This window comes from Epinephelus fuscoguttatus, linkage group LG15 (assembly GCF_011397635.1).
Source record: "Epinephelus fuscoguttatus linkage group LG15, E.fuscoguttatus.final_Chr_v1".
In the NCBI taxonomy this organism is placed as follows: domain Eukaryota; kingdom Metazoa; phylum Chordata; class Actinopteri; order Perciformes; family Serranidae; genus Epinephelus; species Epinephelus fuscoguttatus.
In genome coordinates this window covers 24,893,313-24,920,818 of record NC_064766.1, presented here as the reverse complement: position 1 = coordinate 24,920,818, position 27,506 = coordinate 24,893,313, and the positions used below count along the sequence as shown (strand labels likewise).

The 27,506-nt window shown below is 41.7% G+C and overlaps 2 protein-coding genes across 3 annotated transcripts in view; one reads left to right on the top strand and one right to left on the bottom strand.

The window, feature by feature from the left end:
* Positions 1 to 27,506, bottom strand: part of sgip1b (SH3GL interacting endocytic adaptor 1b) — a 79,278-nt gene that overhangs the window by 49,009 nt on the left and 2,763 nt on the right. Inside the window, exon 2 of the mRNA XM_049598194.1 lies at positions 27,045 to 27,132. The gene's annotated coding sequence lies outside the window, so the exon portion shown is untranslated. The remainder of the gene's footprint in view (positions 1 to 27,044; positions 27,133 to 27,506) is intronic.
* LOC125902071 (phosphatidylinositol 3-kinase regulatory subunit gamma-like) lies at positions 18,787 to 26,003 on the top strand. 2 transcript variants are annotated; one of them, XM_049598181.1, is made up of 10 exons: positions 18,787 to 19,150; positions 21,171 to 21,282; positions 21,378 to 21,476; positions 21,567 to 21,747; positions 21,890 to 22,006; positions 22,129 to 22,268; positions 22,366 to 22,542; positions 22,654 to 22,728; positions 22,832 to 23,002; positions 23,111 to 26,003. In XM_049598181.1, the coding sequence occupies exons 1-10, from the start codon at positions 19,096 to 19,098 to the stop codon at positions 23,382 to 23,384; spliced, it is 1,401 nt and encodes a 466-aa protein (XP_049454138.1). In that variant the 5' UTR covers positions 18,787 to 19,095; the 3' UTR covers positions 23,385 to 26,003. The 2 variants fall into 2 exon arrangements, with proteins under 2 accessions (XP_049454138.1, XP_049454137.1); XM_049598180.1 differs by having other exon boundaries at positions 18,788 to 19,150; positions 22,126 to 22,268.

Here is a 27,506-nt window from a genome sequence, read left to right as displayed (position 1 = left end):
TAGGGGTAGTGTGTCCCAATTCTTGTTGGGATAGAGGGGTAGGGGAAAGAGTCAGGGCTACATGGCCTCTCAAAAGGGAGGTTTTGCGGAGGCATGCTCCAAACTGAGTGCTGTGACAAATCATCCGTAAGATGGCTGCACAAGCAACAAAAAGTATTCTTTTTTTCTAGCTATTATAGCTAATGGGCATACCTGCGTGCTAACAAAGTGGCTGATTGTGACATTATTTTAGGTGCAATTATGCTTTGATTCATCGTTAACATCTCTCACTGAGGCTTCAATGTCCAAAAAAACTGATATTCAGGACAGCCCTAGTATTATGGCCATTTTCCTTATAACAAGAATAGCAACAGAATTTGGGCAACTAGCTAGGTAGCTAATGCTACATTGTTACTGCTGAGTTGTGCATGACAGCCTGGCATTGTGACATATTTCTGTGTCACTTTCCCCCCTTTGATGGCATATGACATACCACGAATTTAATTAAAATCAAACAGCAAAGTTACTGCATTTCATACCACTCCTCTAATATCAGTGCCAACTGGCAGGGTAGGAGCAGAGCCTGCTAACATCAGCCTACAGAGCACCTCCAGCGGCCTGGTAATGAAGCAGTGTTTTCTTTTTTTCATTTAAGGACTTGTTTGATTGATTGATTGATTGATTGATTGATAGTGTGAAACTTAAAGGCCCTCACACACCAAGTTGACAGTCGGCTATTGGTCAATGTCGGGTCATAGGTGAGTGTCTGTGGCCCTAGTTTTGGCGGTGTGTCCCATACAACTGTCACTAGTCGGCCCTTGTTAGGGATTTTATTGGCTAATTCAGCATGTTGAATCAGCGTCGGAGATGGCAGAACCCGTCAGGGAATTAAATTACTCTGGTTAGTAGTTCAACTCCAGCGAGGAGACGAGAAGTGTATGAAGAGAGAAACGGAAGTGAGGAAAGTAAACAAACAGCTAAAGTCAAGCGTTGACAGTGTGAGATTGACACAAACTTTTTATATTAGGTCAGATTATGTTTTTAGCCACGGAGTTCTTTTTTAAAAGCGACTCTTAATTGTTTGTGTTACTGATTGTGATCACAGTAAATATCCTTTGTTCTTTAAACATCAGGTTGTGTTGTGCTAAGTGGCTAATTAGCATCTTGAATCCGTCCTGTCAGTCCTCTAGCTTCCCTTTTTGGAAACAGTTTACAGTTATTTCCTCTCACACGGGAACAGAGCGTATGTGTTAGTCAACTGTATCCTTTGCGGTATGTTCATGAGCAACTTTTTGGCTGAGATGCAGGCAACATGAAGCAACTCAAAAGTCAGTCTTCAGTGCAACCAGTTCTTTGATGTTAATGAGGTGTGAAAAATCAGAAGCATCTTGACAACCGCAAAAAGATGCCTATAGCCCATGCAAGAAAAATTACCAATACAGAAGACTGCATATTTGCAATGTTCAGCAACACTCATCTTGTCTTATGTAAATGCCAGAATCCATAACGTATATGGGTCTTGAAGAGTTGTCCCATTTCATAGGGGAGATTTTAACCACTGCCCCTTGTAACTCTGTCCTGAGGGGCAAGGGGGCACTTGAGGATTAGAGAAAAAATTAGAAATGGGATCAGGCCATGGACTCTTAACAATGTTATGTTAGCACATATGAGCAGTATCTGCCTGAGGAAAACCAAATGTAGTTTTCCTTACTAAACAGTTTAGTTTAACAATAAAACTACACAAGCAGTCGAAGCTCAGAGTTCAAGAGAAAGTCTTGTGAAAGGAATAAACTTTGTCTGAAGTGTGAATGGCTGCAGTGCTCTTTTCCTCTCTCTCCCTCCCTCCTGCCAGCACCAGTCAAGGGATTTTCCTTCCCACCATCTCCGGCTGGAACACTATTTCCGGATTGTGTCGTTCATGTACTTAGTTTGCAGAGGAATGAGAGGCCATGGAAAACTGAGTGTGGCAATGTGGCTAGAGCGGTAGGGAGGGAAAGACAGAGACAGGGAGAGAGAGGTGTGTGTGTGCGTGTGTGTGTGTGTGTGTGTGTGTGAGAGAGAGAGATGGAGAGAGTGCAAGACGGAGCTGGATCGTCGGAGACAAGCCCAAGCAATGGCCTTTTACCAAAATAGCACAGGCAAGAATCTCTGTGGCAAACATAAATTTGAACATGATGAGTGTAATCAAACTGAGAAGGGTCAGACATGCGACATAAACTATCTCCATGACCATGTGATGTTGAGGATTCCTTTGTCACAACTGTGTGTTTGCCTCCCTGTCTGCCTGCCACTCTGTTTGTTTATCCTCCCGTCTCTCTGACTCCCAGAACATCCTATTACACTATTACTACATCTCTGCAGTTAAAGCCCAGTTACTGGCTGTTAGTGACCTGTTTACCTGCTGACATTTCCTGTGTTGATAAAAGGTAACCCTCTCTGACAGGCGTAATTGTCAAAGAAAGGTGGTCACACAAGCTTAAGAGGCCTTTGACCTTCAAGCGGCATGCTCGATCCTCGTTAGATGACCAAACAGGATTGAATCCATTTACTAAGCTCATCTTTGTCTTGACTCCAGGGGGCTTTACAGGTAGAGTAGGGCAACAAGACTAAGGCGCATTCAAGCTAATAAACAGATGCACTGACAGATGTTTTTACATCAACATGCTTGTCTAATATTGTGAGTGCTGACATAAATGCTGAGCTCTAGCCATTCCAAATTCCTCATATGTTTTTAAATTAAAGTGGAAACAACTTTTCCCCCTGTAGCATTTTCAAGTGATTATATTGTTAGTGCAGCTGTTTCAAAGACAACCAGATCGCTTTCCGTTTTTCACGGAGCCTAGCAACAGCTCTCTTTCTCTTTTTGTGGGTAGTTTTCACGGTAACTGTGGTTGTTCTACCATCTGCCATGTCCACCACTGGTGATAGTAACTGCAAAGAACTTACAGTGACTACGTTTACATTCGCAAAATACTCAATATTTGGCCCATATTCTGAGAAAGAATGTTCCTACTAAGCTGTTTACATGCAGCCATGCAAACTCCAATTAATGTGCACTATGTTTGTCACTTCAAAATATAGAAAAGTGTACAGCTGGAGCCGCTAGTTATTTTGCTTCTTTGCATCAGCGTAGGATTTTTTAAAAGGTTTCCTGCCTAAACGGACTTGTTTGACCATGAGTACACAGCCCCCCTTTTGTATTTACCTGAACCACCTTCTTGAAAAAGTCATTGTTGCGATATTTGCACAAATCTAATAACCTGCTGATTTCCAAATCTTTCATTTAAAAGTAGTCTCTACACCAGCCTTCCAAAGTGCTGGCGAGAGCTGACCATAAACAGACAAGAGGCCATGTGTTACAAACTGAGGTAAAAATCCCAATTGAGATGCATATTTTGAATGTGCTGTATACATGTCCAAATAATGCTATTGAAACCCAAATAATACCAGCATATCCTATGTCTTTGCTACATTCGGACAAAGGCCTAATTCAGAATATCTGAATAGAATTTGCTGTTTAAACAACCTGTACCAAATTCAGAATATTGTCATATTCGGAATGATGATATTTTTGGCCGCTGTTCTACTTTGAGTTAGCCGCTAACTGCAACCAGCTACTTTTTAAATCTCCCACGGTGGGTCGCACACATGACACATCACATAACTTGTGCCACCTATGATCCCTCCCTGCTGGCTGTCCTGTTTCTGCTGAGGTCATTTCAGCGCTGTTACTACCTTCGTTTCCAGCTCAGAAATGAGACAACTGTATCCCCTCATTTCACGATTGTACCTTTCATACAGAATGGTGAGGTGGAATAATGGCATGTAAAAGGGGCTAAAGTTTTTCATTGAGAGAAAATGACTTTATTTTCCTAGTTATGTTTTCAATGTGCATGTGGCACTAGCCTAAGGTAGCCAGTAGAAGCCAACAGGTTACTGTGAGATAAAATATCATTGGAGTAAAATATTTCATTACTATAACCAAATAAATTAAATAGCATTTGTACAGGAATGACTCTGTCCCAAGCTTTTGTAACCCTGATCACTATAAGTGCTTTCCACTGCTCCTACATGTACTTCACATCAGCATTTAAGCATAGTGACTGTGAGCATGTGATCATGCTGATGTAAGCATTTAGCTAAGAGCGACATACTGCTGTGCCTTACTCTTACTCTTTGTTTAATCTGTCTCTTGTTGAAACTCCCCCAACTTTATGAGTGTGTGACACTATATCAGAGCACCCCTTTAATAACTATGCTTTAGATCTATTTACATCATCCACTCTATAGGGGGAACATGTTGCGCTCACGTCACTGAGTCTACACAGAGATGTCGCCACAACATTCTGGTGTCCCACATATGCACCACAGACCATTGTGGTGGGACATAAAAACACAAAGCAGGCTGTTAGAGCGGGTGAGAAAATTGGACCTTCTTACCCGACTTCCTCTAATTACTTTCTTCATTAAATCGTGCCAGACTCCAATAAAAGTAAGATACAGTACTTCTCTTTTGATTTCTGCTATGGTTCTCACCATTACAATTACATCCAAATGTTAAACTATATCTCATCCAGTGGTGACAAGTACATTTAACCATGTACTGCACTTGAGTACAATTTTGAGGTACTTGTATTCTACTTCGTTATTTCTATTTTCCGCTACTTTACACTAGTACACTGCATCTCAGAGGTTAATGTTGCACTTCTTACTCCATGACATTTATTTGATCATTTTAGTCAAGAGGTACTTTACAGATTCAGATTATTAATCAATTACGATGCATTATTTTAGGTTAAGATAAAACTTTATTTATCCCCCAGGGGAATTTACAAGCTACCCAGCAGCATATAAAGTAATTAAAATAAGCTCCACCTCTATCAGCTGCAACATTAAAGTGATGAATGAATTAATATGTCAATAATCATAATCTAGTGATATACAATGTGTTAAAAGGGCAGTTCTGCATCATGTGCACTTTAAGTGTAATTTTGGTACTTAACATATATTTTTATGCTAAAGTAAATTAGCTATTTTTGCACTATATTTTGCACTACTATATTTACTCAAGTAAAAAATCTGGGTACTTCTTCCACTCCACCTCATGCTACGATATATATCACTCTATTTCTTTTTTATGATTTTATAGTTTATTTTAGTTTAGTTTGGTCGCTTTCCAACTAATACAACTCAAATGCACACATGAAAAAATAATAAATAGTAATAATAAGTTATAACTTTTGAAGTTTTCTTTATTTTTATACAATGAAAAAGTAAAAAAAAATACCCAAACAGTCCCAAACAGTAACTCAAATACACACACCTGTGTTCATAACTCAGTTTTATATTTGTTAATCATCTTATTTTTAAATATATTTTTGAAAATCTATAAAGTTTATTACACATTTTCAGTTATTTTTAAACCAATTCCACAGATTAAATCCTTTCACTATTATATCTTTGTTTTGCATTTGTCCTAATCTTTGTTTTTGTAAACATACAACTTCCCTATAGTTCATACTGACTCACTTTAACATGGAACAACTTCTGGATACAGTTTGGAGGCATGTTGATTTTAACTTTATACATTACTTGTGTAGGTTTTAAGTCCAACAAATGTTTAAATTTGAGAGCATGTGAGTTTGGTTCAATGTGGTGACGTAATTATTGTGGTACAGTGTGTATAGTGTAGTAATGTATAAACCATAAAGCCTCATTTTAATGACACTGTAGAACTACAATGACCTGTTTTGGCAATAGTATACTTAACTGCGGTCAAGACAATAAATCTAATTTAAATTTGACTTTTATTCTGCAGAAGAAGAAGAAGAAGAAGAAAACAAAGCCGCCTCTGGAATGATTTTCTTGGGTCACCATGACAATTTCAGCCTGTGCAGTCAGCAGTTTTAAACAGTACGGTCGTCTCGCGTACGGAGATTGACTGTGTGGTGAGAAGGCAAGCGGAGTGGAGAGATGACAGTAATTTGCGTTAAATGTTATGACAACAATGTAATCAGTATTTTGGAACACAAAGCATTGGTACGAGCTGTATTAATAATGTAAATTAGTGGTGTGTGTGTGCAGGAGGGAGTTTATGTGGCATAAATCATATATTCAGATTGCTGCAGAGAGCATTTTGGGCAACGGAGCAAAGTGACTCCTGATAAATTTACTCTGTTCTTTATTGTCAGAGAATGTTTTGTTCCCGTGACACGTTTTCGTAAACTGAGTGAAATATTTTGACTAGGCCGGAGGAGGAAAAAGGGTCACTCACTGGAATCTGATATGGTTCGATTCATCTCAACAGTGATATAAATTCAACATAATAGATTTGTAAAGTCAGAAACACTTCAGTTTGCAGCTGATGTATAATACCTGATCTTTTCAAAAGCAGTCTAATGCTATTACCACAGAAAATGGGGACACAAAGCTAAGTCAAACAGATGACGATGTTCTTAACCTCACGTCCCAATCTATGGCTCTAAAGCACCAAGGTAAATCCCGATGCATGACGCAGAAAATGAGTTTACTTGCCCCCCCATCATGGCTCAAGGTTGTCTCATTTGCACAGGTCACCGATGCTGCCATTGTTTGTGCAGGAGTTGTGTAATCCTAGATTCTTTTGTCCTATCCTCTTATTGTTATGGCTCCTGACCGTGTGCTTAACACATGCTGAAATAACTTCCTTAAGACCTATGTAAGCAAATACCACTTAAAGTATTTGTATGCCCGTACATGAGCGTGCACGCATGTGTGTGTGTGAGCGAAATGGGAAGGGGGCTACTTGCGTGCGGGACAGGGGTGGTTTGTTTTGTCAGCAAAATGTCAATCTGTCTTTGCAAGGTTATCCCATATGATCTCCCTAAATACACAGGGCTTGGTTGTCCATCTGGTTGGCAGTTGAGAGCTCACCCCCCCCCCCCCCCTTCCACATTAACACCCACCACTGCAAGCCCAGGTCTGGAGGTCTTGCCTTTCTACCTCCCACTGAGAGGATATGAAAAGGCCGACAAAGCTTTCCATTCTCTTCTTTTACTGTCAGATTTTTGGATCAGTGTAATCCTCAAATGGCTGCAACACGTGTACAGCGGTTTGGTTGCTCCCTAACAACTGACTTGACAACGAAACAATGCAATGGTTTCTCACTGAAAAGGGACACTCGGAAGAATTTTGCACGTCCAGAAAAGACTCTCCTATGTGCACACACACTCACACAGCCAGGCAGCCACCCAACATCCCCTAAAAAGTCCAAAAAGCCAGATCCGTCCCCAGTCCAAACTGCCTCGGGCTCCCCTAAGCTATTCAGCGTGTGCAAATGAAAGATGTGTCTTGGAACAGTGCAAGCCTCTAGGCAGAGCAGAAACTAGCCTCGATATACACAGCAGCCCTCTGGACAAGTTTGGCACCCACACCAGCGACTGTGGGCCAAAACTCATGTTGCGTGCTAACTCTCTCCCTCCCCCATCCCCTCATGCTATCCCGCTCTGCAATTATATGCTACGCTCCCACCCAAACATGCAAGAATAGGCCTTCTCAGTCAACAGACAAACCGAGTCATTCTGTCCTCAAACCATGACATCATGACCATTTGACTTCAGCGTGAAATTCAAGCTTAATTTAACTTTGTCAGGGAAAAAAAAGTGGTGTGTGTTACACTGGCAGAGCGCTGCACTGGTGTGAACAGTAACTTTATGCAATTCTGGGAAGGCACAGCTAATTTATTCTCGAGAATATCAAACTTATGAGGAATATGTGACTCATGACAATGTCACACATCGAGTATTTACTGTAAGAAGTGATTCAACTAGGCCTGTACATGAATAGAGCAGGACAATACTGTCAAGTACAGCCATATTTTCACTTCCTATTCCAGCACCAACAACATAATAATATTAAAGGTATTGATGCTTTTATATCCCTTCATTCATTCAGCAGCTTATCCTGGTACAGGGTCATGGATGTGCTGGAGCCTGTCCCAGCTGACACTGGGCGAGAGGCAGGGTACACCCTGGACAGGTCGCCAGACTATCACAGGGCTGACACATAGAGACAGACAACCATTCACACTCACATTCACACCTACAGGCAATTTGGAGTCACTAATCAATATAACCTGCATGTCTTCGGACTGTGGGAGGAAGCTGGCAACTGAGCTCCGCTGAGCCACCAGATTCAACTTCAGACAGGAGATGGAACTGTCCCAAAGTCGGCACTAGTGGGAATTACCAGAGGCCCCACAATATATTATCAGAGTAATTTACTTACGATACAATATTATTACGATTTTAAACATTTTGTGATATGCTGAGTATTGTGATAACAAATATTGCAATATATTGCGATTTATTACCTTTTTTCGACCTAAATTAAGGAAAAATTTGTCAGCATATGATTTAACTCACACAATAAAGTTTTAAAGCTTAAGTCTCTCACTTCAGTTATTTCTATTGCAGCAAAATCTATCGAGTGAACTGAAAAAAAAACAATTGTTTTAGTAGGCCACCAAAAGTTTGATTTATTTATGCAAATGGATAAGTTATATAACAAAAAAACATCAATACTTGCCATCTGTGTATCCATACAATACTGCCACATGAAATATCGCAATACTATGCTGTATCGATTTTTACCCATAAAACCTAGCCATAGATGTTGGGGAGTCAACCATGGAGCTCCTCAGCTGCTCCATGAGCTTCACAGGGAGCCAAAACTATCCCTGCAGCGCCATTCTGCTGCAGTAGTCTGATCTATTGTCTTTTCTAAATTACTGTAGAAGTAGCCTTGTATCCCCGCTAAGAGCAGAAGTGCATATTAGTCTACTATGCCACCCCTGCCTCTTGTTAAAAATTATAGTTTTGGGTACCGGTATATCCCACCTTAGTGCCAAAGAGACGCACAAAGACACACAATTAGAACAGTCAAATGAAATTAAACGATTATGTAATTTAACTGCAACACAGCAAGAAAACACCAAAATCCTAGATGACATCTTGACTTATGTGTCAGTATGGTCATTATACGAACATATCTGCCAGCTTCAGTTACAAATAATGTCAACGGCCTCCAGTTTCTGGAAGTTTCATGGGGTTTAGATGCCTGAGAGGCATCTATCAAACTGCTGACAGCTATTGTGTGAAGCACACCTCATTTTCCAAATCTGCCTCGCAACAGAGTCCTCTCCTCTGTCCTTGCAGCCTCTGGGAGGGGTTCTTAATGGTGTGTGAGGGCTTGCGTGAGCGTGCACGTGCATGTATATATGACAGAACCGAACCAATGACAGGCACCTCAGCCCAGCCCAGCCCTCGCAACAAAGAGGGCTGGTGGGTTTCACTGCAGCCCCTCTCGCTCTCCCACACGCTCATAAATAACCATACAGAGTCTCTGCCCTGGCCAGGGGGAGAAAAAGGAGAGAAAAGAGCCATTTAGGCAGCTCCTCTCCTCTCATGCCTTCCAACTGACCTTTTCTAAGGGTCAATCAGTCCAACCACAACTCTGCACCGCGACCCTCTCCCCACCTCCCCCCTCTCTGCCTCTCTCTCCTTGCTGACACTAACCTGAATCATCCCAACGCTGGTGCTGTGGAGAGAAGCCACTTAGTAGGCTTGGGTCATTGTAAAGGAGCATTTAAGACCTGGAAGGCATAAAGCCTCACAAGCTCTCAGTCCCAGAGCATGTGAGATGGCAGCAGGGGTTAAAGGTGAAGGTCACAATATGGGAGGAGGGGAATAAATCCTGTAGCATGGACGACAATGGCTGCAATCCCCACTGACAATGATGCTATTGTGGGCTATGGGTTGCTTAGTGTGTCCTGGAGCTGTGCCTAATAGAGTTATAGTGCTGATGTGATGGCTGTGTAGCCGAGGAGAGTAGTGTCCTTTTATATAAAGGGGTAACTGCCGAGGAGCTTGAAAGAGTCCTCGGCTTCTCAATTTTGCTTTGCATGAAAGCCTGGGATTGTGTGTGTGCATTTGTGTGACTGTGTGTGTGTGCGAGAGAGGGTTAGGTTACTAGCTTAACTTCACTGAGCTGCAAGCCATGAATTCTGTGCTTACTGACACACATGACGTCCTTTCTGTAAAGAAGACTCATAGATGAGTCACAGCTGAAGATGCATCGCAGACGTGTGCAGGTTGGCCGACTAAATCAGAAATAATCCTTTTTTTTGTTTTGAGAATGACTGCTAACACCAGTTTTATTTCTGACTTGTCCTGAAATGACACATTTGAATAATCTATCACTTATCAAGCACAAGTATTGTTTTTGTCATTACAACTTGAATATTATTAGGTTTGATTGGACAAAACAAGCAATGTGAGGTGCCACTTTGGGATCTGGGAAACTGTGACGGCCATTTTTCATTATTTGTGACATTTAAACGTAAACCATGTAATTTTCTGCCACTAGGGGCATCTCAATAAAAACAATCACAAAAGACAGAGCGATGCCATCATTGCAATCAGTTTCTCCTGGTTAGGACTCCTTTAGTGTTCATTGTTCAGGAATTATTCGTAGAGGTCTCCTCTCCAATACAAACAGACTTGGTTATTTAAACCAATGGAAACACTGAATTAAGCAGTTTCACTTTAAAAATCAGTGTTTCGTCAATGCTGTTTAGTACTGTAGGGAATGGAGCAGAGATGCCGCTAACATTTGCTCAGCTTGTTTCTCTGATAATTTAAGATCCAGACTTAAGTCCTTCATTCGGTTAAAACCTATAGTTAAAAAAGACGAAGATCTATAAAGTGTATTGTAAAAATGTGGGTTAAAACTGGATAAAAAGTCAATTTATCGGGGCGTCGGTGGCTTGGTGGTGGAGCGGGCGCCCCATGTGCAGGGCTGTTGCCACGGCGGTCCGGGTCTGGCCTGTGGCCCCTTGCTTCATGTCATCCCCCCTTCTCTCTCTCCACCTTTCACGCTTACCTGTCCTGTCCATTAGAGGCAAAATGCCCAAAAAAAAATCTTTAAAAAAAAAAAAAAAGTCAATTTATGTCAGCTTCTGGTAGACGACAACCCTAATGCATGGGCAAAGGGGATATGACGCCACCGGCGTGACCAAACAACACATACTGTGTCCTTGATTTCTCTGGGTTTCAACATTGTTGGAAAAGTTTGGGATAATGTAAGTCCACAACTCAACAAAATATATAACATTGGTCTAGTAGAAAAGTAACATATTATCATTTAAAACAGAACCAAACAAAAAGAGACCAACAGATTATTTGACTACGAATAATCCTATAACCTATTTTGATCCATACCTAATTAGGGTTGTAATAATCTGTCTATCTTGATTTGTGTATTGTTTTATCAATCAACGATTCAGTATCATTGATGCAAAGTGAAAACATTGATCCATGTCATCATCTTTAGGATGCACTTTTATTTGAAATTCTATGTCACTGTCAAACAGCAGCAGGAAGATGGCAGCAAGCAGCCAAGAGAAAGACGATAAGGATAACGTTATTATTTTCTCTCGCATGGAAATATTTTGGATTTCAGAGAAAATATGGGCCAACAGACAAAGCACATGCCAAATGTTAACAATGCAGTTAGGAGATAAAATACTCAGTAAACGTGGCATACCTGCCTGGACAGACATCTCACTCTGCTAACTTCTCTCAACAGCAACATTAGCTGCTTTGTTTTAACAATGTTGGGTTGAATTAACGTGCATGCAGGCTGAAATCAGGAGATGCAGTGATTTAAACCAACAGTGAGTACAAAAAGTATAAATAATATACAATTTGTTATGCTATGAGCAGATGAAAAGTCTGCTAGCTGCTAGGCAAATTTACGCAATGTAAGAATGCTTAAGCGAGTAATGGGTGACTAGCAAAAACAAACGTTTTGTCTGTGAATCTTGACACTTATTATTAAGCTGAATTTATACTTTGTTAAATGATCTTGTTATTATTAATCCATGTTTTGTGGCTGTTGGGAGAAGTTTGCCTTCAGGGCTTTAAGCCACATAGTCCTGAAGTTTCAGGAACAAGATGATGGTTTGGGTTAAAGTGAAAATATTTCTTCCAGAAAGGGCTTTGTGGCAGAGAGCGCTGAAGGTTAAGTTATGCCATGTGCCGTTTTATGTGTGTAAGTGGAGTCAAACTTTACTGCACTTAACCGCTTACAATTATTAACATTTATTTAGGTGCTGTTTTTATCTTTTATGGCCAAAAGTAAAAAAAAGACAGGGGGTGCCAGCTTCTTCCTTATTTTATTTTTAAATTTGCAGAAGGACATGGACTCTTTTGCATATCACGATGAGATCAACACCCTCATTAAGTGGTGTGACAAAAACCATCTGGTTTTAAACGTGTCAAAGACACAAGAGATGGTTCTTGACCCGAGGCAAGTGACTACACACAAGCCAGTGGTAATTAAAGACCAGACTATTAATCAAGTGGCCACATACAGATACTTAGGGATCCATATTGATAACCTTCTTTGCTGGAAAGCACACATTGACAACTTGTGCAACAAACTGCAGCAGAGACTGTATTTTTTGAGACGACTGAGGCTGTACGGGGTTAGCAAGCAGATCATGCTGATTTTTTACAGAGCTATTTTAGAGAGCCTCATCAGATATGGAATCACAGCCTGGTATGGCAACCTATCAGTGCAACTGAAAAACAGGTTGGCCAATATGCACAAAACAGCAATGAAGATAATAGGTATGAGACAATATGAGTCCATAGAGAATCTGTATAATCAGTCGGTCATGAAACAAGCAACAAAAATCTCTTCAGACTTTACTCACTCACTGTCCTCTGAATACCAACTTCTCCCATCAGGAAGAAGATTTCGTATACCAAAGTGCAAAACAAACCACCTCAAATTATCATTTGTTCCAGCCTCCATTAAGCTGTTGAACAATGTTAGAAACTAGTGCAATAGAGCAACGAGCAACGTGCATGTGCAAATGTAATCCATGTCTGTTTTATGTGATAGAACTGTCATTGTGATGATGTGTCCCTGTGATGATGTTTTTATCTTGTCCTGTGAAGCAATGAAATGTAGCACTGTGCCCAAGATGAATTTCTCTTAGGGGACAATAAAGTTTACCTTACCTTACCTTACCTTCCTTAACTGACTGTGATAAATGGGCATGTGATATTGGCTCATGTCGATCACAGGCCCCTGAATTTCACCAAATCAAAATGATATCATGGCAGACTTTGTGATATCTGCAAATGATGTATTGTTGTCCAAAGAAGTGATATAATCTTGTATCCTGATGAAACTAGTGATTAACACCCCTATACCTAATGGTGTAAGGACTGAAAAACTGGCAGCATCGTGTGGATGTATTCCACTAACGGTCACAGTCAGGCCTTTATTTGGTGTGCCACTTTAGCAGCGAGGTGGGAAAGGCCTCCGGAGAGACCGCTGATACCACAGGATCATCATCCTAGGCATAACTCAGACACTCAGCTGGTAAACGTTGTGTGTGGTGGCATGCCACGAGTACCTCAGTTGTCACCTCTGTTAGTAAGATTAGGCTCTGGCAGAATGGAGTGACAGATGATGAGTGTTGGGTATGACCACTGGGTGCTAATGCAGGGGACAGAGACAGAGAGGGAGAGGGCCGAACTTGACAGACAGAGAGGCAGACAGACACCGGAGCGTTTGGAAAAATGGTATGTCAGTTTTGCTGATGTCTATAGTAACGGTAGCCTCAAATTTGACATCCACCAAACATTGGTTTTCTGTTTTTTTTTCCTCTTTTTGGCTTCTCTTTGACCTCCTTAAAAGAACAAGCTATGTTTCCCAGGGCCCAGCTATTTGAAGCTCATAGTTTTGGTCATCCAAAGTTTTTCTGTTCCAACTCAAGCCGTTCAGACACTGTCCCCACTTACATTTCCACAATGGCAGGGTCCTGGGGGCCAGACCATAGCCGCCCTACACTCTGCCCACAGTTGAGTTGCCTCTGGCAGGACTACTGCGTGCTTTGTGTGCTGGTTCTGGCGGCCGATCAGGGAAACCCCACAGTCTCTCCATGGTGAATGTCGAACGCCCTGCCAAGACCATTATGCATCCCTTCAATGGCCGTGAATAGCAGCACACTACAGTACAGAAGATTTGAGAGATGTGCAATTCACCCAGGGCGACAATGCGAGACCATGACACAGATACCGACATTGGTGAACTGAACTAATTCCTGACATGGTTTCTCCGTGTTGTGTCTGTGAGTCTTTTTCTTTTTCCGACAACAAACAAAACAAATCCTGATAAAATGTGTCCTACATTGCGCTGCACAGGAAATATGAAAACAGACTAATATTCCTTGACACAGTTAGTGGACAGAGTCTAAACAAGCATTAGTCTAAAAAGCCAGGAGATTACTGCACTGATTCTGGGTGTTGTGACTTAGTGAGGCTGAGTGAATGACAGCGGGAGGCCTGTCACGTACGCATTTAACACTCTTAAATATGGGGATAAAAGCTCCATAATTTCACCACACAGTTTACATACAACATGCTGCACCACACTTGACCTAATAAACTCAAGGACACAACAAACAATCCTTTCTCCTGAACTCTTAAAATGCCTCTTACTGGCGCTGCTTTCCTGACCAGAAAAAATACCAAACTATAACATCTTTAACACCTACTCTCCTTAATATTTGCTGCCTACAATAGTCCCTCTGTAGTCATTCTAAGTTGTCAGATCAGTGTCAAAAATGCAAATCTAACAGAATTAGAGTTGAACTGTTTATCTACATTGAGCACAGAGGAACATCTGTCTATTAATTTAAAACTCATGCAGCGTTTCCCAGCACTCCCACAGTCCAGTGGCATATTGCGGTATAGTGAATATCAAGATGAGTCACATCAGCTAGCAGGCAGCTGGCAGGCTTGCAGTATCAGCCTATCCCGTTAATCTTACGATTAGCCTTCACTGATCCCATCAGGACTGCCTGGATCTGGGGTGTAAAGCCTAAAGGTTTATCCTGCGAGTCAGCCCTCACTCACCCCGGCCACTACACGCACACAACCCAAATGGGGCTAAGATACAAATTACACAGTAGACCCCAAATATTTCACTTTCTAGTACTAATCATAGAGGCAACATATTGCAAACACAAGGCTCAGAGACTGGAGCTCATCATGCCTGTGCCTCACTGCCCCCCACTGACGTCTCTGGAGCCCCGATGCTGTCGTGTTTTAAGAGGATGGTGGTAGTGAAATGTGTCACGGAGGTCAGACCCAGAAGTTAAAGGGGCAAAGTCTGTGCTCTTCTGACACCAGGGCGAGGAGGGGGGGGCTGGGCAGCAGCCAAGTGACATGCCGTGACAGGCCTCAGGGCTTCTTAAAGTAGGAGCGCATGGAAAGCACACAAGCAAACACCCATGCGTTGCACCCACAGATACACACAGACACACGTGAGCACATTCGCCCAATGTGTACACACACCCACGCAATTACATACATGTCAAACGGTGGATCTAATGTCTAAAAGAAAGCTGCCAACATCCCACAACTACCATTTGGCAAGTTAAACAGCATTTGCATATGGAATGCAAATGATACGCATGTTTTTTTTTATGTTAATAAGCTCTGTATTTGTCTGACATACTTGCCCACACACGAGTTTCATGCATGTCTGGGAGTGCAGCATGCATCATGGATGGATTACAGAACAGGCCTACCTTGCACAGACCCAAAGTGCCAGGGCCGCCAATAGTCTTCACCTGCAAAATGTTACCTAAATCAACAAGCACAGACTAGGAAGAGACTCAAAATGACCACAAAGGGACACAAAATGGCTACAAAGAGACAAAACAACTACAAAAAATGGGCAAAACAACCACATGGAGACACTATGATACCACAAAGCAACAAAAAATGACCAAAAAAAGACAGAAAATTACCTCAGACAGACAGAAAATTACCTCAAGGACACCTAAACGACTACAAAAAGACACAAAAAAACCCACAAGAAGACACAAAATTACCTCCAAGAGACACAAAAAGACCACACAGAGACAAAATAACTACAAATAAATGGGCGAAACAACCACAAAGAGACATAAAATGACTATAAAGACATACAAAACAACCATAAGAGGACACAAAATGACCTCAAAGAGACACAAAACAACCATGAGGACACACAAAATGACAGCAAAGCGACACAAAATGACCAAAAAAAAGACACAAAATTACCTCAGAGAGACAGAAAATTACCTCAAAGAGACCGAAACAACTACAAAGAGACACAAAACGGCCAAAAATGACTCAAAATTATCTCAAAGAATCACAACACAACCGCAAGAAGACAAAAAATGACCACAAAGAGACACAAAACCACCACAAAGTATTTGTGTCCTGCTTCTGTGTAGGAGAGGTGGTCGGGCCCTTTGCGTATCTGTGCCCAGGGGCCCATTGTCTCCTAAGCCGCCCATGGCAAGTATGTGTGCTCTCTTGTCATAATATCCTCCATCGTGGCAGTTAGTTTAGGACATTTCATGGGCACTGACTGGACACAGGAAAGAATCGTCTTACTGATGGGAAAAAGGAATGCTGGAGGCAATTACCTCCCTGACTCTGTGTCCTCGGGTCAAAAGGGGACCGGCCATAAACGCCTGGACACCAACAGAGACAGACCTCTGACCATGCAGGCCTTGTTTCACTCTCCCTGCAGCCACGAACGTCAGCTGGTGGAAGAGGCCTCGGTTGTTTAAATTTATAGCACAGCATTCTGTGTCACGAACGAACAACAATACGTGTATTCATTCGACACGAACGCATTAGGGAGATAGTGATCTGGATACTTTCTAGCACATGAAGATAGAAACAGCAGAATGTCTCATGATAAAATACATTCTTTCAACCCTCACGCTGACTTTCAAGTCACTGATGTCTACAGGTGTTAAAAGGGGGAAAACACCTAAATCGAGGCCCTGGCAAGACATATACAAATATTTTTGTGAACGGATATTTTCGGCTACGTTTTGGCCTATTGTCCACATGCAAAAGAAGTTTTCGGTCACTTTTTTTAGCTCAAATTTTCTTTAATTTTTCAAAACTCCGGTTACTGTGTATCTGTCTGGACATGTAAAGCGGAGCGTTTGGGAAACCATGACGTAATCTCATCAGTTTGCACATGCCCATTGTTGCTTTGTGTAATGAGCATACCCCAGAAACAAGAGCAATGGCGGATGACTGGTTTGTAAGGACTGCTTGGTCTAATTACTACTTTACACTTAAACTTAGTATTGCTGCACAACTTCACGAACAAATGGAGGCATCTGTTGCACCCAATGTTTTCGCTCCAGCTCAGTGTCACCAGATTCAGGCCTGGTTGAACCAACACATAATGGGAGGCTTTCAAGAATGGGATTGTTGTTGATGAGGACTGGAAGGAAAACCTCTCACATGTCCATCGCCTCACTTGGCTCTTTCACCCTTAAATTTTATGGGTATCAATAATGCTGAGATCTCCAATAGATAACATTAGCCTGTACACTTTACCTTTGTAATGAGGTAGACTGCTAAAGACAGCTAACGCCAGCAAGCATTTGGTCATATGGGCAGAATTATTTTTGAAAATGGAGGGTGGATATGGATATGGAACATCTCCATTTTCAAAAATATTTGTATACCTGCAGACAGGATCTAAGGATTTCTATATGTTGTTTCGATGGCCTAGGAAAGTTAAGTCAATAACTGTGAACATGAGCTATTCTCTCTCAACGTCAGAAACCTGAAAGGTAAGTCTCAAACTTGTGATGACATCATGTACAAAGTCTGGAGCTGCTCCGCAGACAGTGAAGCCTAATTTTGTGATCTCACAGAGTGTTTCTTTTTTCTATACCCAAATGAGCTTTATTCTATTGTTGTCTTATAGATCCTGAAATGAATGTACCCATATACTCAGATCAATCCCCTGGGTGCTCTGAGTGTCATCTATAACCTCTTTCCCAATTCACTGTCAGTGGAGCAGCTCCAGATTTTACACCCTATGACATCATAAATTTGAGCTTCCTAGTTTTTGGATTTAGGTCAGAATTGTCCATATTTACTAATATTTTTGGACTGTCTTAGACCATGGAAATAACCTGTCTGACTTTTGAAGATGGGTGTAGTTCTCCTTTAACACACCTGCTATTACCTTTTGTGTCTTGAACAGGACGATGTCAGAGCAGCAATAATTACGTTACTCTTTTTTTTTGTTTGTTGCCGCTGAACGTGTTTGACAAGCTCAACAAGAATATAATGCACACGTGCCAAATAGGCAGGCTACTTTGTCTCAGACAAAAGAGGTTTGAGTCTGGATGCCAAACAGCTGAAGACACGTTAATTATCATATAACCTATTGCATGATGTCATTCTATTGCAACCTATTTGCTCACTGGGTAAATTAGGACAAGGCTGGGGTGGCAGAAAATGCCTTAATTCCTATTACTCTGGGGTGTTAAAAACAAACATAAGATAGATCGTGTTTTCATGAGATGATTCAAGCTAATAGACTAGGTTTTTCTTTTCCATTCATGCCCTGCAAGGCATTTTTCAGCTGTTACAGTGCAGCTGAGGAGAGTTGAATGAAACGGTCTGGAATGTACCATTACTCTTTAGGGGGGTTGCAATATGGCAGACGCTTGGTATCTGTGAGTGGAATCAAAAAAATAAAAATGTTGTTTTTGTAGTTTGTACTTATACATGTTTGCTGTCATTTCACTGCGATATATACATTTGACAGGGTGTGATTTACGTGGCGTTGGATTGTGCAGGAAAAAGAAACCCCCAGCTGCAGCAGCGGGTAGGGCCGCGCCAAGATGATGTTACGAACAGCCCTTTAAAGTCGCTCCACTTCCGAGATGAAATAAGTAGAGCTCCGCCGCACAGCAAGAAAGAAAGCAAGGACTGACAATCGATGTGTCTGAGATAATAACTCCCAGTTAGACAGGATATGTTGAGAATATCCAGCTGGACTTTGGGACGTTTTCTGGACTCACAATCGAAGGAGTTGCCTTTTTGTCCACATCTATGTAGGACGTGGCGACTGCACTGAACAAGTCTATTTGCCGCAAAAGAAACGTGCATTTTTTTTTTTTCAGCTATTAAAACGCGCAACAACAACGACACCAACCTGGACTACTCTTTTGAAACAGGAATGGTTTATCCTCCTGAAGGTTTATTCTACATCGAGATGGATCAAGCACCACCAGGTAAGTTAGGGTTAAAGGCAGCCATTGTCTGATCTGCGGGGGGTCACAAAACCTTTTATTCTGCTTTCTCCTTTTGCTGCCATCACCTTGCTTGATGCCTGTAATAAAGATGTCATCCCACAAATGCAGTGCAGGTGTTAGTAAAGACGTTATAATGGAAAGGTCCTCGGTGCTGCGCTCCCCCAGTGGCATTGCCCAGGCATGCATAGCGCAATTCACTTGCCAATTACGTAATACCTTTCGGTGGACCAGGCGCAGTGGCTTTTCTTTTGTCCCAGCGCATATGACAAACTTGGATCGCAAATGCACGGCGGTTTTTGCATCCCCCTTATAAACCAGAAGATTTACCAAAGGCGTATGACAGTGTAAAGGGTGCATTTTAAAGGGGATATAGTCGAGGGTGCGTTAATGAGCGCCGCATGAAACGACCGCTTTGTTCTCCTCTGCAGCCAGCCGTGCTTAATTTGTGTGCTAGCTCTGAAAGTAGGCTAGAGGCAAGCAGACTAGACAGCTCGTCTCATGACTTAACTCCGGCAACTCACGAACACTTCATTTTTTATTTGCATTTGTCATCTGAGCTGCGCGTTATTACATGGTTGTAACAGTGCGTAACGCTTGCATTGCGCTCCTATCATGTCTAATTCTACAACATAATAACCACCTAGTTAATTTAATTTGACTGCAGCTAATTAAATTGCCCCATATTTTAAGATTATTATTACAGTTGATAAATTACAATACAATACGAACCTAAAGCGACATACCATCAGAACAATACAGATGCCATGTATTGTTCTTTCAAGGTTTGCACTGTTTTTAGTGACAGTTCCTGTGTTTGGTTTTTATGTGTTTTCTGGATTGGACACAGTGTAAAAGCAAGGCTAGCGTGACTGATTTAATATTATTTTTTATTATTGCACTCTTAAATTACTTGCCTCTTGTCTGTACTGGTGTGCGCGTGTAGGTTTTGGAAGCCAGCAGAGTTTCTTGGCACGAGACAGAAAGGGGGGAAGGTGTGCAGATTTAATTTTGCTGAGTTCAGGAGCCGCAGCTTCGCGTTTTTGTGTGTGTGTGTGTGTGTGTGTGTGTGTGTGTGTGTGTGTGTGTGTGTGCCTTGCCACGGTGCTGCTGCACCTGCCTTTTGTTTATTTTAAGGTCAGAAAAAGAGGAGAGCGGATGGTGGGAGAAACCCACATTTTCTCCTCTCTGAGGGTGCTCTTGTATTCTCCCTAACTGCCTCATGAAAGGCACTTTTGTCCTGCAGTGAAATATATCGCCCTTCACCTCCTCTTGATGCGGTTTGCCCTCCTTTTTTTCATTTTTAGGGAAAACGCTTAGTCCTGCAGCCAGATTTTATTCCTTTAAGGTTGACGGAAAACTAAAGAGGATCTGTAAGCGGTGCAATCATTATAAAATGGGAGGGGTGGTCCAAGAGGCTCAAGATACAATTTATGGTTTATTTATTGCCTCTTTATGCACTTCGGGGACAGTGCCAGAGGCTGCTGCAAACTTCAGAAGTTGGACTTAGTTTGCAAAGAGTTGCAGGCAACTGAAGGGCCCGAGAATTTCTGGAATAATAAAAGAAAACATGTTTCATATTTGTTGACTGGCAGTGCTCAGACATGAGGACTAACTGCCACATTTCCTTTTTTAGTGCTGACCACACTTGGTAATGATTTGGCGAGTGATATCTCTTGGAAACATGCCTGGGCTTGTCCTCAGATCTTGACAGGCTTCATCAAGCAAGGGTGTGACAGACAGTGTGTGTGTGTGTGTGTGTGTGTGTGTGTGTGTGTGTGTGTGGTGGGGGGTTGGCATACATGCAGAATAGTGCATTTCCTAAATTTGCACGCACACATCCTTGATTGCAAGAGTCATAATATTGAAGGAGTCGCATTTACAGCGCTCCACTCGATCTCACAACAAATCAATGGTCTACAATCCACGACAGATCTCTTTCTAAGAACTGTCATCCTGATCGTTTGCATTTCATTTTCTTATCTGTCTTCCTCTTTTGTAGCTCTCCCTCCCAGGTCAACAAAGCCAGTGTCCTCCACCACGAACAACAACTGCATTTCGCCACCTACATATACGCTACAGGACGCTGAATGGTATTGGGGAGACATAACCAGGTAATTACTTTTAAAATGTCATCGCTCTGTCTTATTGTTTGACATTAAGGTATCGGTTTGTTAGATCTGGTAACTATTAACTGGTTTTCCCTCAGGGATGAGGTCAACGAGAAGCTCCGAGACACGCCTGACGGCTCCTTTCTGGTGCGTGACGCATCCACAAAGCTGCAAGGAGACTTTACGCTGACATTAAGGTAAGAAGAAGAAAGGGAGAATCTAATCAGAACAGCAGCACTGCACATATCAACGACATTTTATTTACATTACACTTCACTGTTTCTCAGGAAAGACGGGCACAACAAGCTGATCAAGATTTACCACCGTGATGGGAAGTACGGCTTCTCGGACCCCCTCACGTTCACGTCAGTGGTGGAGCTCATTTGGCACTATCAGCACCATCCGTTGGTGGAATACAATGCCACACTGGACCTAATGCTCACACATCCTGTGTCCCGCTTCCAGCAGGTCAGTGTGTGCCCTTATTTTATGTTTTGGGATTAAATAAAAGTTGGTCAGAAGTCTAACACTGCAAGAATGATGATAGAGTTTTTTGCTAAATATGGTAAATTATGAACTGTACATATTTAAGTGTATTTTTTTACTCCAGGTGAAAGAGGACAGCGTCGATGTGGCCGGAAGAAAGCTCAAGGAAGTGCACTGTCAGTATCAGGAGAAGTCAAAGGAGTTTGATCGTCTTTATGAAGCCTTCACAAAGACATCACAGGTAGAAATATTCCGATGCTCTCTAAGGTCTGCGCTAAGACCAGTACATTTCTAAACAGTAGCATTTACAGTTGTCGGTCTCCTGAGTCTTTTCTTAGTGGTGTATTCTTTGTGACACAGGAGATCCAGATGAAGAGAACGGCAATTGAGGCCTTTAACGAGACAATGCTGATCTTCGAGGAGCAGTGTCGTGAACAGGAGCGCTACGGGGAGGAGTTTGAGATGAACAATCAGTCCGACGGAGCCGACAAAGACCTGGAGAGGTACTTCATTGCATCATGGTTCCAAAAAAAATGTAGTTCTATTCGGTTGCATGTAGAACAGTGTATTAAACTGTATTCTTTTCCTTCCCCGTGTTAGTTTTCTGATAAATTATGAGAAGCTGAAGTGTCGTCTCGGGGAGATCTATGACAGCAAAATCCATCTGGAAGAAGACTTGAGGACGCAGGTAGAGGACTACAGAGAGACGGACAGGAAAATAAACAGCTTGCGGCCTGACCTCATCCAGCTACGCAACATCAGAGACCTGTACCTCAAGTACGTGTATTGTCAGAATATTGTTTGTGGCATCTGTGGAAAAAATCTCGGTAGCTGCTCTGTGAAGTTTCTATTTTAAATTGAAACCTTTCTTTACACCTCTTCTTGCAGCTGGCTTAATCACAAAGGCGTACGGCAAAAACGCATAAACGACTGGCTGGGGATACTGAGTGACAGCCTCGATGAGTAAGTTTCAACAAATTCTTTCTGGAAACAGTTTTTAAGACAGCACTTTTTAACAAGAGAGAATTGTTACGGAGGTGTTAAAATATGACTCTTGTTTTTTCAGCACATATGTGTTGAAGGGAGACGAGAAGAATCTGCCGCATCAGGATGAGACAAACTGGTTTGTTGGTGAACTGAGCCGAACGCAGGCCGAAGAAATGCTTCAAGGTAAAGCACCCGGAACGTTCCTGATCCGCGAAAGCAGCAAACAGGGATGCTACGCCTGCTCTGTTGTGTGAGTATAAAATTTTAGAAAGCAGTCGGATCAATTTTTAGATGGATATTCCGCATTGTGTAATTGTGTGACACTGACTTATGTGATTTTTTTCTTCATTTATTTCAGTGTGAATGAAGAAGTGAAGCATTGTATGATCTACAGCACACCACACGGATACGGCTTTGCTGAGCCCTACGACGCCCACTGCTCGCTCAAAGACCTTGTCCTGCACTATCGCCTGCACTCCTTAGCGCAACACAATGACGCCCTGGATGTTCGGCTGTCGCATCCAGTACACGCCAAAGCCGCAGCCACGCCTTCTCAACACGCAGAGGAACACAAACTCTTACAGACTCCTAAACATACAGCGGGGCTCCCGCCGGCCGCTCCAGAAATGTAATCCAATGGAAAGAGACAAATGGACATGTTTACTGTATCCTGCGAGAACGACTGCATCGAGGTGCATTGTGTAAAGTTTTGCACTACAGTGATTCCATCGGCTTTTGTGAATGGGATTTCACAGATTGAAGTGGGACTGGAACTTGAATGTCAGCTTTGGGTTTTTTTTTTGTTTTCAAAGAGACTGTTTAAGCTTTTTTTTTTTTTTTTTGTACTTCATTTATTGCCGTTTGTTTAATGGACACCTTTCTAGTAGGGATGTCGACAACCAGAACATTGCTCACTGACATCATCAGGTGCTGCACCTTTGTTTGACTTCAACTTATACAACCAGAGTTGATGTTCCTAGAGATGTCCCTAGTTAAAGTGTATTCCGTTCTGAAAATTTGACCAATAGTTTTAGAAATATATTTGGTTTCTATGGAGTTATATTTGTGCCGCATTCCTGAGCGTGTGATTGCACATTTTTAGCACGGGAAAATAGGTTTTTGGACACACATAAATTATATTTCGTAGAGAAATTATTTGTCACGCGTCCTCAGTGAATTTATTTACCTGTTTGCTAATATCCACATTAGCACACAACGATAACCTCTTTCACTAACATTTCACATTTGCCCTCTCAATGTGTAAATTGAAATCAATCTTTGGCAGAGGATACTACATCTCATTTTCTAACAATGTCACGAGGCTGTTCATAGTAATTAGTAAATTACATCAGCTATTAGAGACAGTTGCAGGCTCTACATGTATAATGCCTTAGGCGTGTAGCTGGCAATCACCAAGGAAGCCAACCATGGATGTATAATTAGACCTGGATACAGTGTTTGAAGTGGTGCCAGAAGCCAAAAAAGTTTGACCTCCCCTGTATAAAATTAACCAGATATTCCACAACATTGTGCTCATGGAGCAAACGCAGTACAGGCGTCCGCTGGTCGAGCGGCTAACTTCCAGTTTAGCCTTCCTCTAATTTATATGGGATTAAATTGACTTAATCTTGCAGCTCCTCTACTTTCCAAATGTTACCAGACCGAATGGATGAAATCCTGATAGCGAAACCAGTCATATCACGGGCCTGTGACGCTCAGACATTTCTATCACAACTTAGGTCTATGAGAAGGTCATTGGTTTTTATTTAGCTACTGCATATATGGCAGACACTAGCTAGCAACCTACTAAAATAGCTTGGCTGCAAGCTAATAAAGTATAAATAAAGGTAGTAAAGCTAGCTATCTCACCAAAACTGTATAAACTACTCATGTGGAGGCGATGGACTGCTTATCTTCGAGTGCTTCCCTACCCCCCTAGTAACCGTTAATACCACTAACAATCAGATTGGAGACACAACAGCCAGTCTCTCTGATTGGCTGGCATTGTGGCACTCTGTCAAGTAGAGTGCGCAGAGTGGAGATGCTGGGAGTAACAGAAAAAATGAGCTAGTGCTCACTCACAAAAAGCATTGAGAGGCGAAATGAGTAAAACTCCTTATGTGGATAATATGAAATATTGTAACAAGTGTATGAAGCACGAAAATGTTTTTTGTTGCTCAAGTTAAATAATTCTTTGCTTGACAATAATTTCTCTACAAACTATTATTTATGTCACTGTAACAAAAATCTTTCTCTGAGCTCAAAATGTCCCGTTGCAAAGCTCAGGAATGAAAGAAATATGTTGCTACTACTTAGTGCATTTGCGAGGGGGGAAAATGGTGCTGTAAACAGGCTGTTTCCGTCATACTGGTCTGGTGGACCAAACCATTTTTTGGGGAAAATGCCACGTGTGAATATGTGAAAAGTCGTGGTGCATCAATTTGCCCCTTTCTTAACAGACATTCATATACAGTGGATAATTATGTAGCATTAACATCCTGTAGAATACCATTGTAAGAGCATACTCAATGTTATACCCATTGACCAAAGCACTTAATAGTGAGCAAAACTACATCCCTGTTGAGTCCGGTAATTGCATTTGGGCAAGGGGAGGGCGATTCATGTACACCTGCTGATGTGCTGATCAAAACATAATCTGAAGTACTGTATGTTATATTCTGTTACTCAAAGAAGTATAAGCTTTTTGTATTCTATATATATTTTTTCTATAAACATGCCACAAGATGAAAGCTTGAAGAAAGTGCAATCCAACAGTATTTCTATTGTTGCAATGTATGACGATGATGATGGCGGTGAAGGTAATGCTGTTATGAGAGGTTGACATTTGCCACAAAAATGCACTCTCTTTGGTGGTGTCGGTATGATGTGGCCTCCGATGTTTGTGTGAACTGCCAGAGGTCCGGAAGTATCCTGCCTCCATTACTTGAACTGTGGCATTGCTCGAGCTATGAATGTTTTTCATGACATGCAGCCTACATAGCTTAAGAGGAAAGGAATCCATGTTGAACTTGGCACATTTTTCAAGTTTGAGGACAATAGATACTCTGTACAGAGAAAACTGTAAAATGTATTTCTGAGGTTGGTTTGTGGAAGGAGGGTGATTCAGCCTCTTATAAAAATATAACTCCACTGGGGGATTGAGGAAACTCCTCGGGTGAAGCTAAGCAATGTGAGATCCTGACCTTTTTCTTGCTGAAAGACAATAAACTGATGAGGGTTTTGTCAACTTACGTAATCCGCCGTTGTTGTTTTTTTTACAGTCTGCTGCTGATACTGTGCGAGCAATGCACGGTGTCACTTTTTGTATCATTTAAAGTACAATTTTTCATGAACTTGGGCAGAAAAAATATCAAATACAAAGCACAGAATGACTTAACGGGATACTTTTCTTTTTTTCAATCTGCTTTGTAACATACCAGTGTGGGTAGTATGTGTAAATTAACTATGTTAAACTCCTCTCTATGTTGCCAGCACAAAGATCTCACTGCTCATTTGGAGTGTTGCTCAAACTACATTTTTGTACGCTCAGCGCCGCCACGGACACAAAGTGTACAGAAGCAGATCATGAAAGAAAGCCAGCCCTTTCTCTCTCTGTGTGGATCAAGACAGGGCCACCCTTGTCTCTTTCTCTGCAGACCAAGAGCCGAAACTCTCTCAAACTCAGACAAAACTCTAAAAACGGTAAAATATGCAGTGCTGATCAAATAAACACCAAAATTCTGTTACAGCATTTTAGTCACTACATTTTAGTTCACTGTTTCGTTGTAATATGTTTGTGATCAGGAAGTGGGTGTCATACTACTTTCTATATTATGGAAAACAGAGGATAAAAGAAAAAAATATGAAAGGGTAAAACCAGGCAGCATTGATCAAATATGAACCACGATTCAGTCCCCGCATTGCCTATTTCTCACCAAAAATGTTTTCATAAACATATTTTAGCTTACAGTTTAACTGCAGTTTGAGACTGATACCAGCCGGCTGCCATATTTTTTCAGACGAGCAACCTGCATTATGTCACCCACCAGCTGGAGCGTTTATTCGTTCTGTGCAGCGCCGTGTGTTCTAGTAATTTTCTACCTCTTGAGCAAAAGCAAATGCCTTTCTCTTCTGTGTTGTTTTGGTCATGCAGCACCAATTTCAAAAAGTATCTGCATCTTTCTACTGCATCGACAGCCCAGTGTTTTTTTTTTTTTTTTTTTTTAAAAAGACCATCTTTCCAGCAGTGAAACACTTCTTTAAAGCGAGATAACTAATTATCTTAAATTTACCATCTGTCTCTAGTGGTGCCATTGTCGTCCGATGAGCTTATCCTTGGGTCAGCAGAGATAGGAGGCAGCGGGGGCGCTGGAGGACACACTGTGGACAGATGGAAGAGAAAGGAAGCGATAAGACAATAGCAGGATATGTGCAGGCCCTTTCCCTACTCAGCCTGGCCGCTGTTGAGTCACTAGAAAACAATCTATCAAACCTACCTCGCCGAGAACATGCTGTATTGTTAAACACAACTTTTCGGAGGCTCCTGTGAAAGGAATGTAGTTCAACTGTAAACATTTAGCCCCAGCCAGCTTGAGAGTTTTGTCTCCAGAACTTAATTACACAGTCAGCGCCATTATCTGATATTACAGATGTTTTCCTTTTATTAATTTTAACACCATCCACACAGAAAAACTTGTGTGAATCTTAGGATAAAGCTACGGATGGTGATGATGATGACCGCAGGTGACACCACC